Below are 19,946 nucleotides of genomic sequence, written 5' to 3'. Positions count from 1 at the left end.
CATGATTATTTTTGTCACAGCAAATTTAGAAATATTCAGGTTTGACACAAAAATAAACAAATATTTGGACACACAGTGGGATTTTTTTAATGTCTTAATTATACTGTCATAGCTAAGGTCTGAATGAAAATGACTCACAGTGAGGTTTACATTCTTAATTCTGGATTCTGTTTAAAGATGAAAAGTCTACCACTATTCCATTTAAAAAAGATCAATAGATTCTAAGAACTCAAACAACAAAGAAAGTACATAAAATATTTTTTTAAAGCCTGAAACTGAAATAAATATACTTAACAACTTTCTACTTTGGTCAGCTAAGAATGAGTAGTGAGAAGGATTCCATAAATCTTCATTGCCAATCTGAAATCTCAGTTCCCAGAGAACTGCATAAAATGATGATACAGTTATAATATGCAAGGAGTTTCAGATAACATGATTACCATGTCAAGCAAAAACTGACTGGTTACATGAGTCATTTGCCTCAAATATGATTTTCATACAACCCCAAACGTAAGCCAGGCATCTCACTGAAATCCACAGATTGTTTTGAACCATCATGGTTAATACAAAATTAAATGCAAATGTATAATTATTCCTTTAATAGACAGATTGAGCGATAAGCAAAGCCTTTTATCACTTTAAAAAATGTACGAGGTTTTTCTTGTTGTTTTGGTCTTTAACATTACCTGCTCCCGCCCCCCACCCTCCACCTCCCATTTAAGCATTTTGACATATTTCTTAAGGCCTTAGGAGAATGAAAGCATTCACAATGGCGCTTTTCTGGGAATTCTAACTCACTAACTCACTAACACTCTCTCTCTCTCTCTCTCTCTCTCTCTCTCTCTCTCTCTCTGTGTGTGTGTGTGTGTGTGTGTATTTGCCACCATTATCCAGAATGCCTACTTAAGTAGTCCCAAATTTATTAGTTAAATGTATAAATACTCTAACCTTCTTAAAAGCAACCGAGCATAAGTGGACAAGTCACCAAGATAACAGTGTTCAGTGTCGGGGGGATTATTTCAGAAGGGAAAAATTACTATCATTCTTAGCTCTTCTTTTTCAGTATACATGTATAGAATTTTGCTTACTTTTACTTTTTTATGAAAATGCTACATCGAGACTTGTTTAAAAGATCCCAATTCAGTTTTTCTATGGAAAACTGCAGTTTAAAATGCCAGAGGAGGTTTTCTGGCAGGAAAAGGGAATGAGACAATTATGAAACAGAAGCAAGTGAATTTTTGTAAAGAGTAAGAAAGGTATGGGAAGTGACTTTCCTTAACCATTTATATGAATGACATGTGGATAGATAATGCGACAGACTAAATCAAAAGCCGTAATGTTGAATTCTCCAACAGCGACAATTTCTTTGGTTCTTATTAAGAAACTGTGCCTTCCAGAATTTATCCTCAAGTACTTAAAGGTTTGTACATGTATTCAATGAAAAAGACATTGCCTAATGTTTATAAAACAACAGTGAAAAATCAGAAATTGTCTAAATGGCCCAAAATATGTGACTGATTAACAAACTAACGGTTATGTCTCTATAATAGACATATAATATGTCTAATATATAATTCCTGACAGCCTTTAAAAATGATAGAAATATTAACTGATTAAATGAAATATATTCTCAAAACAGTGAAAAAAATGAGGGGAAAAAAGTATGCATGGAACGATCCCAGTTTTATTTACAAAGGACTATGTACACAGGTCTAACATCACTGCCTAATAGAACTTTCTGCGATGATGGAAATTTCTACATCCAAACTCTCTGATAACCAAGAGCAAGATATGATTATTAAGCTTGAAACATGGCTAGTGCAACTGAGAAACCTGAAATGTGGCCAGTACAACTGAGAAACTAAATTTTCAATTTTAAAAATTTTAACTAATTTTCCTTTAATGGCCCTCATGTGGGACAGCTTAGGTGTGACAGTTGTATTTTCTAATTTTTCTTTAATGAACATCTATTGTTTCTAATACTGTTAAGACAAAACCAGAAAGTTGTTCATCTTCAATAGTATACTATATTTAAAATAACAGTAGATAAGAAGGTACTAGAGGCAGTCCAACACTGGTCCAACCTTCTGCTCCTCCACCCAAATCCCAAGCCACTCTAAGTTCCAGCACTTCTAACTTCATCAAAAGGCATGGCCATGTAACCATGGAAGAGATCAAGTAATTTAAACTAAAGCAGAGTTTGTACAAGGAAATACATATGTCTTTCTAGATAGCAGAAATATAAAATGGAGCTATAAGGAAATTATAAGATGGATACTACTTTAGGAATGAATTATAATTATAAAAAAATTTGTTTTAGTAGATTATTTTAAGATTTTTTTTTTTTTGATAAAGCTAGGTAAAGAATTACCTACCACTTTAAATTAGCTAAGTACTAGATGACCTAAACTAAGAATAAAGAATTTGTTTGGCAGACTTAAAGAATGAACTTAATTTTTCATGCTTAAAATGTATTGTCAAATCCCACTAAGCAGAGAGAACTTTCAGTTCTCAGTGAAGAAAACTTCTATTGTAACAACTTTATATCAGCTCCACAAACTGTGGCAAACTAATAACTATCTCCTTTCTTCACTGGTGAATGGTAGGAAATCTGAATCATCTGCTTCATGCTTAGGTAAAAATATTAGTGAAATTATCTGGCTAAGTACTTCGAGCTGCCTAAAGGGTAATACTCCATTACATATAATCATCTATCCACAGCAACTTTTAACAAATTTACCAGTATCATCTTTTTCTCTCTTCTTCCTCCTCACCTCAACACCTCAGTTCCTGACAGGAGCAACTCATAGGTTTAACCTACAAACAACAACAAATAATGCTGGACTGCCCATTTCTTTATTAAAAAATCCACTGTAACCAGAAGTCAAAGCATGATTAGAATCAATATTCGGCAACCCATCCTAATGCAGAAGAAGAATAATTTGACAAATAGAATATAATTTAACAATGTATATCTGACTATAAAATGTGTTTTATATTTGTATACAAGTATGGGAGTGTTGGACATACTGCAAATTCATATCACTTTAAAATAAAAGAACCTCAAAAATATCACCTAATCAAGAAGTAGAAAATTATTCAATTTCTTTATTTTTCACACTAACACAGACTAACGCACAAAAGCTAGACAGAACTAAGTCATCTTCTTGTTAATTTCTTTGTCATTCCATACATATTTCTTAAGCATACAATTCTATACTAGTAATAGGCAATGAGAATACAACAATGAATAAGAATATTTTTAGTTCTCTACTACAAAGAACAAACAATTTGTCAGACATAAAGAACCAAGTAAGATCTAAGCAGAATACCATAGGAGCATATAACAATGCAATAACCAATTTAGAGCATGCTCAAGTTCACACCTTACCTGATTCAATTTAAGAGACTGTCACCTGGTCCTACAGCTGAATCAGAAAGTAAGTATATTTTGATTGCAGCAATTATAATATAATTCACTATGCATGTACCAGAAGTATATGCTAGTTAAACAGAAAGGTATTTTATACTGTGCTTAGGGCCCTAGTTCTCTTGGGGATCAGCTCCAAGATATATTTTTCTCCCTAATGGCAACTAGACAAGTGAGTATTCTTAAATAATCATTTCTTTATTGTTTATTGTTACTTATAAATTCAATTTCATAAAAAGTGTTATCGGTCAGGGTAGTCTAGGTTATGCTGCTGTAACAAAGTGCTCCAGAATCTCAATAAAGTTAAGTCCATTTCTTGCTAACACTACAAATTGAGAAAGACATAGCAGAGGAGTTCTTTTACTCACAGGCCCAGACTGAAGAGGGTTCTGCGCTAAAATGTGATACCCTAAACACCCAAGATAAGGAAAAACAAAATATGGTAAACTGTGTTCTGATTCTTAGCACTCCTGCTCAGAAGTTACACATTTTGCTCCCACTCACATTTTGTTGGGGGAAAAAAATAAAAGGAAAGTAAATACATTCAATGGAAAGAGGGACTACTCTACTTTTAGATGCCAACAAAAACTGGAGCTTTAGAATACACCAGAACTAAAAAGACTAGTCCTTGATACTTGAAACTGTTCGTATTTGTCTCCGTACTGTGGGAATATGGAAAGCTGTGAGAACTCTACCAAAGTCAATGAAATGATCAAACAGCTTATAGAATACTTATGTGTCTTTTGATGTCAGAAAAGCAGAGAGAAAGCACAAACCAAACAAATGTTTAACTATTAAGAATTAATGAGTCTTCCTTTATGAAATAATTTCAGGCAACAAGCTACAAAAAAATCACCTATTTCCTAAATTCTAGAAATATATTTCCAAATAAGAGGTGCAAACAATGTTATCACGGAAATAACCATGCATATTTTGGGTAATTATTTTCTAATTAAAGACTTTTAAATCTTAAATATAAAGCACATAATATATTCAATTTCATTCATTCTGGAGTAGCTTATTCTTTCATTTTAATTTAAAAAAAACAATTGATCCTAAATGAGTTGTTATAAAGCACTTCAGAGATCCTTAAACCAAAAAACTGTTTTCCTGCATTTCTGAAATGTAATTAAAACTAAAATCTTACCCCACTATAAACTGTTTTTAACCTAAAAATAATTGTCTAATAGAAATCTTATTATTCCAATGCTGGTGAGACACCAAATACTTTTCTATTTTAATTGACAAATTGTATTTCACCAAAATTTAAAACCTTTGCTTGTTTAAAGATACCATTAAGAAAATGAAAGGCAAAGCACTGGAAGAAAGCTTTCACAATACACACATCCAACAGAGACCCAAATTCATGACACAAAAAAAAATTAACACAACTCAATATAATAATAATAACACAACTCAATAAAAACAATACCAAAACAAAAAGGTCAAAAGAACTGAACTGAGATCTCCCAAAGAATATACACAAAGACCAATAAGTACATGAAAATATGCTCAACACATTCAAGCATCAAGATAATGCAGCTTCTTATAAAGTTCAACATATGTTTATCATTCCACTCAGCAATTCTACTCTTAGGCATCTACTTGAGAGAAATCAAACAATATGTTCACACCAAAACGTATAAACCAATGTTCACAGCCCACAATCTGCAACCCAAAAGTCCGCCAACTGTGCTACATCCATGACAGAACACCATACAACAAATAGGAAGGAACTACCAATGTGCACAATAATATAAACAGGAAAACTTTTAGCTAAACAGACCCAGAAAAAAAAACTCAAATGACTAGAATCACACATGAAAGGGGTGCATTAATATAAAGCTTAAAGAAACAAAGAGTACTATAAAGGAATATTACGAACATCTGAATGGGAAAACTTGATAGGTACATGAAAAATAATGGAGTTGGACCCCTTCTATCACACAAGACTATTAACCCCATATGGGTAAAAGACCTAAATGAAGAGGTAAAACTATAGAATTCTTAGAAAAAACACACAGGGTCATTAAATCTTCATAATCTGGGATCTAGCAATGTATTCTTAAATATGACACCAAAGCACAAGCAAAAAAAGAAAAAGCGGACTTTTTAACATTAACTTATTAAAACTAAAAACTTTTTTGCTTCAAAGGACATTATCAAGAAAGTGAAAAGACAACACAGAATAGGAGAAAATATGTGAAATCATTGATCTGGTAAGGAACTTCTATCTACAATATATAAAAAAACCTTTACAAATCAGTAACAAAGAGATGATCCAATTAAAGATGGAAAACGAATATGAATAGACATTTCTCTAAAAAATGTAAACAAATGGCCACAAAAAGCACATGAAAAGATGCCTGACAACATTATTAATCAAGGAAATGCAAGTTAAAACCACAATGAGGTTCTGTCACAGAGTATTTTACTCTGAATGGACACAGAGGTATATTATACTGGAGATAAATGCAAAATAAGGCAGACAAGTTTCCTGTATTTATATTCAAGGCCAGAGTGGCAAAGAGTACACAGAGAGATGAAAAACAAGCAAATAAATACATAATTACATAAATGCATAATTCCACATAATAAGTGCTCTGAAGTAAAATGAAACGTGGTTAGTAAAGTGAGACATGGTTCGAGAAATCAGACAAGCAATCAAGGCAGGGTAGGAAATTATGAAAGGATTGTCTACACAGATACTATACTAGGTGCTTCACGTGCATTCTCTCACTTAATCTTCTTAATACCAAATGAAGTACAGTTATCACCCTCATTTTAATAACTAGAAGAGAATAAGTAACTTGCTCAAAAACCCAGGTCTTTGACTACAACCAGCATGACATAATACCACTGAGGGTTGAAAATGAAGCTATTTTTTTTTAAAGTTCTAATTGTTACAGATTTTAAGTAGAAATTTGAATTTTGAGCTTCCAAGTAAGGACCCCCTTAGTCTTTGCATGTAAGACAAATGAAGCCAAGAATTATTTGTAAGTATAGAGAAAGACAAAGAAAGCAAGTGGCAGGAGCTTTGTTTCTTTAAAATAATGTCACTTGCTCTATTCAGCCTTTCTTACTTCCAAAAAGCTGAAGAACTACTCTTTATCAAGAGAATTACAGTTTTAATTCTTCCAGGAGTCTTTAGTAGGTTTTCCACTGTCTTCAAGCTTTTCAGTGTTATAAATGGAACATTCCTTGCCTACTTTTTTTCTCCTTGGTAGGCAACTTATTCTTCCTGACTGGAAAAGTCCATATATCTTCTTCACTGTGCCTTTTCATCAATACGGCATGGAACTCCATAAGCCTTATCAAGCTCAAGACCTGGTTTTTTTTTCTGCTTATTATTTGTTTAAATATTATTGATCTCTTCCATCAGTTTTTTGTTGTTGTTGTTTTCATTTTTACCTTCTGGAACTCCTATCTACATTAAGTTTTAAAACAATGCTGACTTCCTGGATTTACTTATTAATCTTTTGCTTCATGATTTCTGTATGCTAATATCTTGCTTTGTATTAGGAGATATTTCTCACATATGGGTCTAGATGTTGGGGTATTTCAAACAGTGAGAATCTCACAGGTATTATAAGACTGTATACCTCTACTATATCTTTGGGACTATTTTCTGTGGAAGTCAGAATGTTGTCTCCTCCCTTCTAAGGAACCGAGAAGTCTCCAAAGAGAATCGCAGAGTATAAGGAGAGATGGGAGTGTGAGATACAGGTAGTGTGAAGGCAGTGGGACTTAAATAAAGATTCAAGAGATTTCTTCATTAGTTTAGAGGCCCCATACTAGAACTTGTACTTAGCTACTATATTAGTTACAGTCATTTGGAAATAACAGAAACCAACTGTATCTACCTTAAACAGAACTGAAAGGAAGGTGGAGGACCAATCTTAGAAAACAAATTAAAAGCAGTAGAGCAAGTAGAAGGGCATACAATTGTCTTTCAGTAGGAACATTACAACTGGGTTACTGCCAACACTGCAGCAAAAAATTGCTGCTATGAATGATTCCTTAATATCTCTAAGACTTTGTACTCAAAATTCTACTTTACAAAAAGGGCATCTGATTGATCAAACCAAGGCCATCCCTGACTGCCAAAGGGTAGAAAGAAGAAAGGTCTGACTCCATGAGCTTCTGTATTCCTCCCCAAAATGATAACCCAGTTTTAAATTTCCAAAGTCAGAAAAGGAGCTGGGTAGTAGTCAATCAAATTTAAAATGGAAAAAAAAATTTAAATGTCCATTATGACTCCAAGATCTTATATCAGTTGATTTTGTGAAAGATCTATCTACAATTTGCTTTTAAAATGGAATTTCGAAGCACTAACACTTGGGTAGTCTCAAAAATCATAGGGTATATGTTCAGAAAAGAAGAAATCGTTTAACTTTTTTGAGACTATATCTGTAGGTAGGGAGAAATGAATATGATCTAAAGGCAGAAACTGTTGATTTCTAAAGAAAATTAGACTTGTTAAATCATCAACATTACTATAATGAACTCTATGACCTTTGTTTTCAGTAGCTAGTTTAATTACACATGTATTTAAAGTTTTTAAAAAATAATCTCAGACTGTATTTTGTTCTTTTCAATGGTAGCTAAATAGCATCTATGAAACACATGGGTTGTTAGACTTTTAAACTGGCATTAAAAAAAAAAAAAATGTTAATAAAGGACAAATAGGAGAAACCAGGAAGCCTATATCACATACTCATAATTCAGGTTGACATTTCAGCAATAATAATAGCAATTAAGTAAAGCAAATATTTATTTACTATTCACCATACAGGTACTCTAAGTACTTTACAAGTATTATCATGCTGATCCTCTCAAGAACCCTGTTAAGTATGAGAGGTATTCTCATTTCACATATAATGAAACACAGAGGTTAAGGAAGTACCTCCTGATCTCACATACTACAGGTAACCAGTGGGGCCAGGATATAAGCCCAGAGCATGAGCTTTACAGCAATTCATTCTGCTGCCACCTTAAGCCAGTGATAATGTGGTTTCACTCTATCTTTAAAAATATTAAATGTATTCACTATTCTGCAACACTTATATATATGATTAACCTGAAAATAAGCCAGCAATTCATCATCTAGGCAAAAACATTTTAAAAATTAAGTTTGTACACTAATCTCTCAAAATCAGTCAGATTCGAGCAAAAAAAGGAAAAAAACAAGGCTTCCAATTCTTTCACCCAGTTGTCTCAAAGTAGAAATCTGCCTAATAGAAACATTTCAGAGTTCCTTAACTACACTCAAATTCAGAAAGTATGATATATAAGCTATCAGAGGTTTCAGTGTACTTGAGGATACACCTCCTAACAGGTTCCTGAAAGCTAATTAAGTGTACAGAAGAGTCTACCACCAATCTTGTTTCCCACAATAACTGTGTTACATACTTTAATAGCAGCTGTATCCTCAATTATATTTTGATTACAGATCCAAAGGTGCCCTTCTCCTTCCTTCAACTTTTATAAGGCACAAGAACTTAAACGGAAGAAAGCAATATGTGCTGCCAAAGCCTACTGAGGATTGCAGGGAAATCCTCTGTGGGAATCCATACTTTAAAAATTCAAGTCTTACACCTATTCCTTTATTTCAACAGAACTGGAATATAATGAACACTTTTTATTATGTACTTGTGGGAGGGCAATTAGGAGAAAAAAGGAGAGAAATATAAATTTCAATAAGATATTAAAAGCACTGATAAAATAAAAATTTCAGAGAGGTGTAGATAGGAAAATAGAACCCTGAAGCCTAGAAAGAAGAATACTGCAAGAAAGTGAAAGTGTATAAAAGTCTATGACTAATGACAGGAAACTCCAATGCATATGACAAGGTGAAACAAGAAAAGATGAAGGTAGGGAAGCTGAAAGTCTAGAAGATTAGGCAGGAATACAAATCAAGTTCCATAACAGTTATCACATAGTAGCTTATCACAAGTTACTTTAGAGTTTTGGTGATCAGAAAATATGTTGTAAGTTCAAGCTTTTCAAGGTAGTTTTATATAGTGACAGTCCAAGATATGTCTATTTTAGGAGACTTCAGAGAAAATGATAGAATCAACTGAAAATGGAAGATGTCAGAGATCAGAACAGACAGGACATCCAAAGGAGTCACGTCAATAGATGCTGAAGTGGCAAAGGATAATTACAGAGAATGAGATAAAGAAGTTATACATTAAGCATTATAATAATTTGAGGAAAACTGAAAAATACATTAGAGGCTGTAATAGATGGCTATTAAGAGGGAAAAAATCTTAATGGCACCATCACTATATCTTTAAACATGACATATATATTTGACTTTTATCATAAGGATACTGATTCAACTGAAATGGATATCACTCAGGAAGACAATTATGTAAACCAATCCGCCATGGGCTAACCAAACATCCACTATCTTATGTATGAAGAAACAGATGATACGCTCCAGAGAAACTATGCTTGTCTCCTAGAAGCTTGTTTTAGATTTCAAAATGAAAAATTTAATACAATAAAGCAAAATCTAAAATACATATATGTTAGATATATATATATATGAGAAAGAAATGCCAATTAAATATAATTTCATATAATCTCAATACCGAAATGGTGAAAAAGTTCAATTTTGTTTGAAATTACTTTTCCTCTAGACTATGGAACATGCTGAAAAAATATTAAGCTTTGAACTACTGTATTTAAATCACTCACTCAAAGCTTTCTAGTACTAATAAAATAGCTGGTGTTCAATTTTAGAAACAAAGAAAAAGGCTTTGCCTTAGTACTAGGTGACTTTCCTTGAATCAACCTAAAGCATCCAAATATGCCATCCAATTCAGTAAAATTTGTACTTTATAATGGCTCTGACTGAAGCTAGGATAGAAATTTGCAATCTTTTAAAGAGACTGTGAATTAACTAAATTTGATAATAGTAATCCATCAAAATTTAGTTCCACACCAGTTAGTATTTGACTTACACTTGGAAAGCCAATGTTGTGAATCTTGTTCTTAACCAACTTTAGATTATCATCTCTCTCCTTTCCTTTTGATGGAAAAGAATTGCTTCTAAAAATAAGAAGTAAGAAAGCCCTTCTTACTTATTCTAAGGGTTTCCACCACAATAAAAAAAAGAGGAGAGAATATTAAACCTTTATTTAAAATTTTATTCCTGTCGGGTTGATCTTACAATTTAGATATCATCAAACAATACTTACCAATACAGACATCGATTTTCCCTTTAATAGCAGCTTCATGGAGAGGCGTATAGTTCCAGTTATCCCTGGCATTTGGATCGGCTCCTTGGCACAGTAACAGACTCACAACCTCAGCATGGCCAAAAGAACAGGCATTATGAAGCGGGATGAGACCTCCATCATCGCGAGCATGGACATTAGCACCCATCTGTAGCAAGTGTTCTACAACATCCTTCCTTCCAAAACCTAAAAATTAAGAGGGGAAATATCTTATATATTAAATCAATTTTGTAAAAAGAACCATTAGAATTACTTTAACAATATCAACGAATACGAACTGAAGTACTATGTTCTACAGTCAATAGGGTAAATAAACAGGGCCGACATTCAAATGAATTCTCTCATATCAAAGAATTTAGAACTAAGAAAGCTCTTTTTTAGTCTTTGGGCAGTTCATTTCAAAAAATGTTTCTTCAATTATGTGCCAGGCAACTGTGCTAGACATACAAAATGAATAAGACTCCTGTCCAAGGCACTCACTTTCCTCTATGCTTCACAAGACAAAAATCAAATGTATAAAATCCACCTCTATATTTTAAGAGATAAAGCTTATTTAAATACTGCTGACTACCAAATTGAAGACAAATCATAACATTCAACATTCCATAAGGAAAACTGGAGAAAAAATGTATGGATATCAGAAATATGTGATATCTTGGTTACAAGTTATTTGAAAATGAAGAACTAAAGATAATACTCAATTGAAATATCTACTCTTGGGACTGGTGGCAAACTAAATGAAATGCATAATTAAGTAAAACAATTCATGTTTGGATTTACTGAGTCTGCAGAAACAATATGATAAACAAGTGGGAATGCGTGCATTTGAAAATACAGAAGGAGAACACTGGTAAGAAGTATCACAATTTTCAGACAGAAAGAAAGGGGGAAAAACAAGCCAAAAAGGGTCTGGAGCAACATAAGGACTAAGCAAACACTGAGAAAGGTAAAAAATACCAAGAAAGTACAACATAATGGGAGTCAAAGGTAACACCATTATGCGATATCCAGCATGATGAAGATTTTAGTGAGATCAACGAGAAGGGAAAAAATAGCCACTGACGATTTTGAAGCACTTGTAGTACAGAGATGAAATTACAAGCTACACTGCAATGTGTTGTTAAAAAAAAAAACCCTTCAAATATTAGTATTTTTACCTTTACCAGCTATTAACTTTATTAATAATTCTTTTTTTCCTACCTTAGATTTTGTTATGTCTTACTGGCTAGGTATCACTACCTCCATGTTATTACATACTGTGTAATGCTGTTACAAAATAACATCCCAAATAAAACTACAAAGCAGTAAAAGAGTCATATTTCCCTCCACTTCATGCACAAACTAAATAAATAAATGAGAACAGTGTGGGAAAAAATTATTTCGATATACGTTTTCCACACTACCTATAGAAAAATGTCTCCAAAGTAAGATATAGTCCCACAGACATATATATCAAAGCAAGAATTATGTTTCCATAGAAAACATCCTTCAAATTAAGCTGAAGTTTTTGGGTAAAAATAGGCAAATTTTGCACTAGAACTGGAACATTGAAAGTATAGCGTATGTGGTAATATAGCTATCACTACCTTGCTGTTTGTTGTTTTTTTTTAATGTCTGCAGAAGTGAATAGATGTTACATTCTGTTTAATTTTCTAACATCAATGTCTTTCTTCCCCTACTATCACAATTCTATTCTTCCCCTGTGCCATAGGCACCTTCTTTATCCATAAAGATTTTATGATTTTCCCTCTTTATAGTATGAATAAAGCCCAGGTGCAAATTCATATTTCCCTAAACAATACATTAACATGTTTAAGAATTTCCTTTCTTCCCTAATAAATACAGTTAAGCTAAGATACTTCATAACTTATTAGCATTTTAAAAAGTATCCTTTATAACTTTAAGCAAAAGAGCAAAGTATGTTTACTTTTTACTAAAATTTTTTATCTAAAATATAAAACAAAACAAAAATGCTCAGTATTATCAAGAATGTGGTGAAATGAAATATAGAGGACAATCTGGTGATTGGAGGGGAGTTGGGGCACTGGGAGAAAGGGGTGAAGGGTTAAAGCAGTACAAATTAGTAGCTGATAGATGGTCACGGAATGCAGTTACAATTTTTAAAAGGAATAATGTTGTTGTTTATACAAATACTTATGGTTCGGTTTTATAAAATACGAAAGAGAAATCAATGAACAACCTTTCTCTGATCCAGCAAAGGTCACTAAAAATTAAGACAATGTAGTGTTCTAATTTTTACCAACATACAGTAATTGCTGTAACAGACTTCCAATCTGAGAAGTATACAAGAGTATAATTTAACTTTTACAGAAAAATTCTTTTTGCTCAATGTACATACCCTACCCCTGACAACAATAAAAATAACAATAATAACGGTAATCCCAAATGACTGACACGCATTGGCTCCTTGTTGTAACACCCTGCGAGAGACATCACTATCCTCATTTTACTGTTGAGGGATCCTTTCGCTCAGTTCTGATAGTCATGAACTGTAATTCTAAATACATATCTCAACTCTGTCTACTCCCCAGTGCTACCACCTTGGTTTCAAGTACCATGATCTCTTGGTTGGACTTCAGCATATAACCTTCTAGCTGGTCTCTCTCTGCTGTCACATCTGCTATCCTACAATTCATCCATAAAGAGTAAGCAGAATGATCTTTTCAAGGCATATATCAGATTAAGTTGCTTCCCTGCTTAAAATCTTGCAATGGGTTCCCATAACACATATAAAATTTTACTGCAAACTCCTTATGACCTACAAGGCTTTGGGTGAACTGGCCCCTCTCACCTCTCAAACCTCTCATGAAGTTTCACTCACCCTGTCTTTCATTTTCTGTTCCCTGAATAGAACAAACTAAGGGATTTTGCACTTGTTATGTGCTCTGCCTAAAGGCCTGGGACCTAGATCTTCCTTCTGTCACCCAATTCTCAGCCCAAAGATAAGCAACTAAGACTCTGTCTACTCAATTTAAAGTCACCCACGCTCACACACATAATCTTCCATCATTGTTTTCCATATCACTCAGTTTTACTGTCCTCCTGTATTCAATCACTCCCTGAATGGACCTTGTTTATTTATTTGTTATTTGCCTTTTATGCCTCTCCTACTCAAGATAGTCCATGAAAAGAGGTCCCCTTTTTTATGAGATGTCTATATCTCCATTACCTAGAATAGTACCTCATTATACAGTATGGCCTCAAATAATAATTTATTGATTATATATATAATGTTTATTTACTTCATAGTAATTAGGCCAAAATAGTAAGTAAGCAGTTTTCATTTTATATTTTTAATTTATAAAAAGAAAACAGATTTAAAGGTTTTTCCAACAGTGATAATATCAGAAATATTTAAAATAGATAAACACCAAGTTTTCATAAAGGAAAATCATCTGTAATGTCAACTCCACAGATAATTACCATGAACATTTTGATGATTATGATTACATATTTCTTTCTTTGCAAGTATGTGTGTGTGGGTATTTAAACATGTCTTTTTTCTGCCATTTTGCTTTTCAAATATCACAGATTTTTCTTCAGGTAAAAATTAAAAATGTATGTATCATTTTCATATGGATATTTAACATTGCATTACATGGATATGTCATAATTTACTTAGTTGGGTGGTTTCATCATTATACAAAAAAAGATTTCTGCCATTATAAAAACAAAAGTTAAAATAAATTTCCTTGTACATGTATCTTTGTATATTTGTCCAGTTCTTCATTTAAGATAAATTCCTCAAAGCTGAAGTATTAGGTCAAAGGCCATACATTTAAAATTTCTATGTTGCCAAACTGTCCTCTAATTCATTCTATCAATTTTCATTTTCAACCAAAATGCTTGAGAACACTCATTTCTCCATCCTTTATAAATTAATATAATTTATAAACTTATAAATTTATAAGCAGAGACAAAAAATAAGAATGTTATTTACATTTTGATTCAGATATTTGCATTTTCTTTTGAAAATGAAATAATAAATACAATTGAAATCTCTCTTAATCTTAGTCATCTACCTTCTTCCCCAGTGAGACCATTACATAAAGCCAATGTTTATTACACCCATGCACATTTTTATACTTTTCATATGTGTTTTTAAACACGAGTTTATATATTTATATGTTGTTTAATTATATCCTTCCATGTACTTCACATTAACATATTTTACATTACATATTTCACATTCCATGTTATTAGAATATATTATATACATATTCAATATCATTTGGTTCAGCCTATATTAGTGAGAGGCTAATAATTGTGGCAAATATCCCCTTTTCTTGCTGGCAAATAAACTCAATTTTACTCAGGAATTAGACAGAAAGTAATATGCTAAGGTTACCTTCTCTTAGGTAATCCTTTCCCCAGTCCAGGGAGTAAATCCTGATTACTAGAACCTAGAAAGGTGATTCATTCCTCTCTGCCAGTGATTGCAATGAGACAAAAGGAAAAGTCTAGAGTCTAGAAGCTTCTGGATTTTTCTCACCACTAAAAGAAAGTATGCAAAGAAGGCCCCTTTCTCCTCTCTCCTTACTACTCTACTTTTAGAAAATTCTCATATAAAGTTACAACATTTGAGCCACTGATACCGTGATGGGAAGGTCAAGAGAATTATGGTAATACTGGCATAGAACCCTACTGTGCTCACAGAATACTCAACTCTTGAACTTCCGACCTCTAGACTTGTCAAGCAGACAATAACTGTCCTTAGGCTTCAAGCTTCTGTTAGCTGAGTTTTAGAATACTTATAGTTGAACCCATGCAAATTGATCTAAATATCTACTCATATGTTTACTGACCATTCAAATTTCATCTGTTGGCTATCGGTTCACTATCTTGACCCAATTTTCTGTTTGTCTTTTTCTTATTTTGTAGTTCTTCACATATTCTGAACATCGATCTTGAGTTGTTTATATGCGTTATAAATATATTCTCTGTTTATGGCTTGTCTTTGAACTCTGTTCATAGTGTGTTTGATTTCATACAAGATTTAAACTTTAACAGAACAATATGTATCAATCTTTACCTATGTGATCTTTAAGATATTTGCCCTAGTCCTACACTGTACCTATATATCCTTCTAGATTAACTTCATAATTTTGCTTTCACATTTATATCTTTAATCTACGTCTATGTATGGTGTGAGCTGGAGATCTAATTTTGTTTTTTCATATCTTTTCTCTTTGATCAGTTTGTCTGTTTAATCAAAAAATAAGCATAGATATCCAGCAGAGCAGTGTCAATCCACTTTGTTTCTCTTAAAAAATTATTTTGGCCATTATAGTTTTTTGATGTTCAATATGAATATCTTCAATTTTCATGAAGAAAACTGTTAACAATTGTTTTACAAGCTTAATGAGTAGAATTCTGGAAAAGGTGACAAATTTATAATACTGAGTTTTCTAATCTATGTATATACGTCTCCTTCAATTCATATCCATTAAATTCTATTTTGTGTTTTTCTCCATTAACATCTTGTCCATATTCATGAAGGACTATTGGGTATGTTAAAGTTGTTGTTACTCTGGGGATGGAGAGGGTAGTGGTACACTAGGGGAGATCAGTAAACAGGTCATGTGGAGACTCTGAGTCCTAAGCAAGGAGTTTGGATTTAAGCAATGGTTTGTAAGCTAGCTATCCTGGCTGGAGCACAGTCAGCAGTAGGAATGATAAGATGAGGTCAGAAAGATAGGCAAAGGTTAGATCATGTAGGGACTTTACATCATTTAGGAACACATTCAGCTGCAAGTAACAATAGTAACTAGTGGAGACTTAAAGACAATGTAGAGATTCACATGTTTCACACACCTTCTCTTGTTAAGGCAATGCAGGCCGGTGCAGTAGTTTAACAACAGCACTAAGATCCCTTTTAAAAATCTTTCCACTATGGCCTCTGTAGCATGTTTAAGCTTTCTTCCACTTGCTTGTCACCTCCTAGTCACAGAAGAGTGCTACACCTCCAAACCTGATGATTTTCATTCAGGTTCCCAAACAGGAAGGGAGAGAGGGCAAAGGGTGAAAAAGGCTTTTTCTTAGCCTTTTTATTATTAAGGAAGCCTCTCCAGATACTTTCACCTGTATCTCAAAGTCAAAAATATGTCAACTGTCCAGCTACTCAAAAAGTCTAGAAAATTAAGTCTTTTATAGCTGACTACACAGATTTGCTGCCTGAACAAAATCTAAGATGTTAGGGAAAATAAATTTTGGGTGGATAACCAATGGTATCTGCCACAGCTTTGTAAAGTCATTAGTAAGAAGTATGGATTTTATTACATGTACCTAGAAAATCATTTGTAAGGGAAATTACTTGATCCCATTCAAGTCTTAAAAAGGATTATCAGTGGCTCTGTAAAAAGTAGGTTGGACAGGGTCAAAAGCAAAATGAGAGACAAGTTAAGAAAAATTTTGCCATAGTCTAGGCAAGAACTGACGATGGTGGTTTGGAATAGGATAGTGGCAGCATACATGCATCAAAAAAGAGAAAACTGAGATAGGTTTTAAAGCCAGAATGACTGGCTCCGAGGTTCCTGGCTTAAGCAACTCAGTTTATGGAGGTGCCATTTGGGAAAGGGTCAGGGCAAACAAATAGCAATAAAAAGTTGACTCTGATGAATTGTTCTTCTCCAATTACTAAACTAAGTAATATAAACCTATTTTGTAAATTTCAGCACATTCTTTCACCTAATAATTATTACACATATACAAAAAAATTTCAAAATATACTATGTGGAAAGCATTATATGCTGATACTGTGAGGAAAAACTAAATTCATAACGAATAACCTAACCCTAATATACTTATTCTACTGTTAGTTTCAATTAAGGCTATTCAAAAATGTTTCAGTATCAAATGTGAGGTCACTGGTATCTATTCACCAGGTCTGAGTTTAGAGACAAAAAATTGTTTCTCTTATGTTCAGCATTTTGCTGCCTAAAATTAAAACTTCAAAGGAACATCCTTGGTCAATACTAAATCTTGTAACTAACAACTATGAGTCTTAAAATTTAATAAAAGAAGAAAAACCTAAAGTGTTTGCAGTATTTTAAAGGGATGTTTTTATTTACGGTAGCGAAGTCACAGCTCAAAGATATTTTTCAGTCTAATTGGACTGTCAGCAAAGCCACTAGCATTGTGTATCATTTGAACTTCTAAATCCATTGACCTACACTTACATACCCAATGAGAAAATTTATATTACATCTTCTATATTTATTTATTTTTAATTTTTCCCCTAAATATAACAAGATTATACCCAAAAGATACTCAAAGTGACACTAAAATAATCTTGGGATTGTCTAGAAAAACAATCCATGAAGTCTTATAAATATATATATTTTCTTGACATAAAGGAAATCACAGAAGGTAAGCTGAGAAAGATAAAAAAGGTACTTGGTTACAGACGTGATTTGTTCATTATTCTCTCTAAAAACTTTAGGGAAAACTAGAACCTAAAATATTAGATTGAGTCGGCTTTAGCTCAAGCAGTTACTTCGCCATAGCGGACGACTAAAATATTAGGTTGACCTACTTACTTTCTTAAGCATTATCAATCCACTTACACTCGAATAAAAAACAAATAAAAACTCTTAACAATAAATGACAATAAAGTTACTTTCAATGAAACAAAATTCAGCTACAACACATTTATATAATAGCTATAAGATCTTTAAAGTAATTTTTCTTTCCTGGCCAAAAGACTCATCTTTCACCAATTCAACACTGGTAGTTCCAGACATCTGTGAGCATCTGTAAAGGTCCATTAAGCACTGTAATTTATAATTTTACTATATTAAAAATCTGAATCAAATCTGTATCCTGGCTGATGTGCAGGAGGCAGTCTCAAAATTAGAGAAGAGCAGACCCATCTCAACGTGATTTTCTAATTCTACTTTCTTGCACAGGCCTATCTTCTAAAATTTTCTAAAGTTTTCAGTTTTACTGAATTTTACCGAAGAAAAGACACACTATAATTTCCCTCATCTGGGGTTTGGGGAACATCTTGTGACATATTCTTTAAAAATGTCAAGAGTTTTCTATATTCCGGAAAGTATACAAAAATTCATGCAGTCCAATATACACAGAACCACAAGATACCAAGTAACGGAGTTCTGCTTACTTTATAATAAACGTTCTATGACAAAGAAACATACATTTCTATTTAATACTCAAAGTCATTATTCCTTCCTCTTCGAATTTCAATTCTAACTATATTACCCTTTAAATAAAGAACTATTTCACACTTCATTAGATCAGTAGTCACTGTTAAGCAACAGGGAGTATATTCCCTGTTGTTTCCAAAATAACGATTTAGAAAACAAACCACAAAATGACTTTTATAGTCAATAAAATTGCATGTTTTCCATTTGCCAAAGGCAGATTCCGATTAACTTTTCCATTTTATAGAACCTGATTTAGATAGGAAAACATTTGTGCTTAGATAAAAAAGTTATTTAATTAGCAAGTATAGTCACAAATGTGTGTGTTCCTCAAACTCATCGAGAAACCACCAGAAGCAAAAGGGTAAGGAATCCCAGATTCCAGCTAAAAATAAACAAAACAAACAACAACAACAAAAATTAAAACAACACTGTAAGATATCATTCCTCCTTGGGGAAGAAGAAGAAAAGGCTGGGTGCCACTGTGAGAAGAAACATCAACTTAAGAGCTGAAGATCAGATATTCCAGACAGAAGACAGGCCAGAGGAAAGTTTTCTGAGTCCTTTTTCTCCTTAACATTGTCCCATTGTCTCCTGTGCCAAAAGCGGGTTAATATCAAAGCAAATAAACCTTAGCTGGGGTAGGAAGCAAAATACAGGTAGACTCCCAATTAGGCACTTACAAGGACGGAGAAAGCACTTAGAAAAGGGTCAGAGAAATCCTGAGCGACTAGGGTGCAGCTGAGCAAAAATCACCATCCAGAATCCCTCTACTTTGAGGCATGTCCCTATTGGCCTCAAACTTCTTGGAGGACCAAAAGCTAGAAAATAGCCTTTCACCATCTCTAAACCCGACCCCAATCAAAACCCTTCCTCTTGTACAAATGTAATATTGGCCCAAATAGCTGTTATTTCCCAGGGAATATAAACTCACAGCGGAAAATAATGAGATGTCTAAGGAGTGCAAGCACCATGACAGAACAACAAAACAAAAGCAGAATTAATAGACCAAAAAATGACATTTAAAATTGGCGAATTAAATGTTGCTAGAGAAAAAAAATGAAGAATATTGAAAACATGACATGA

General features: G+C 33.1%; 1 protein-coding gene across 1 annotated transcript in view; it reads right to left on the bottom strand.

Moving 5' to 3' along the window:
* TNKS (tankyrase) overlaps nucleotides 1-19,946 on the bottom strand; it is a 179,506-nt gene that overhangs the window by 139,841 nt on the left and 19,719 nt on the right. Inside the window, exon 2 of the mRNA XM_016136124.2 lies at nucleotides 10,639-10,863. Within this exon, the coding sequence (XP_015991610.2) occupies nucleotides 10,639-10,863 (225 nt within the window). The remainder of the gene's footprint in view (nucleotides 1-10,638; nucleotides 10,864-19,946) is intronic.

Source organism: Rousettus aegyptiacus, unplaced genomic scaffold, assembly GCF_014176215.1.
Source record: "Rousettus aegyptiacus isolate mRouAeg1 unplaced genomic scaffold, mRouAeg1.p scaffold_m13_p_11, whole genome shotgun sequence".
In the NCBI taxonomy this organism is placed as follows: Eukaryota; Metazoa; Chordata; class Mammalia; order Chiroptera; family Pteropodidae; genus Rousettus; species Rousettus aegyptiacus.
This window is presented reverse-complemented; position numbering and strand designations above follow the sequence as displayed.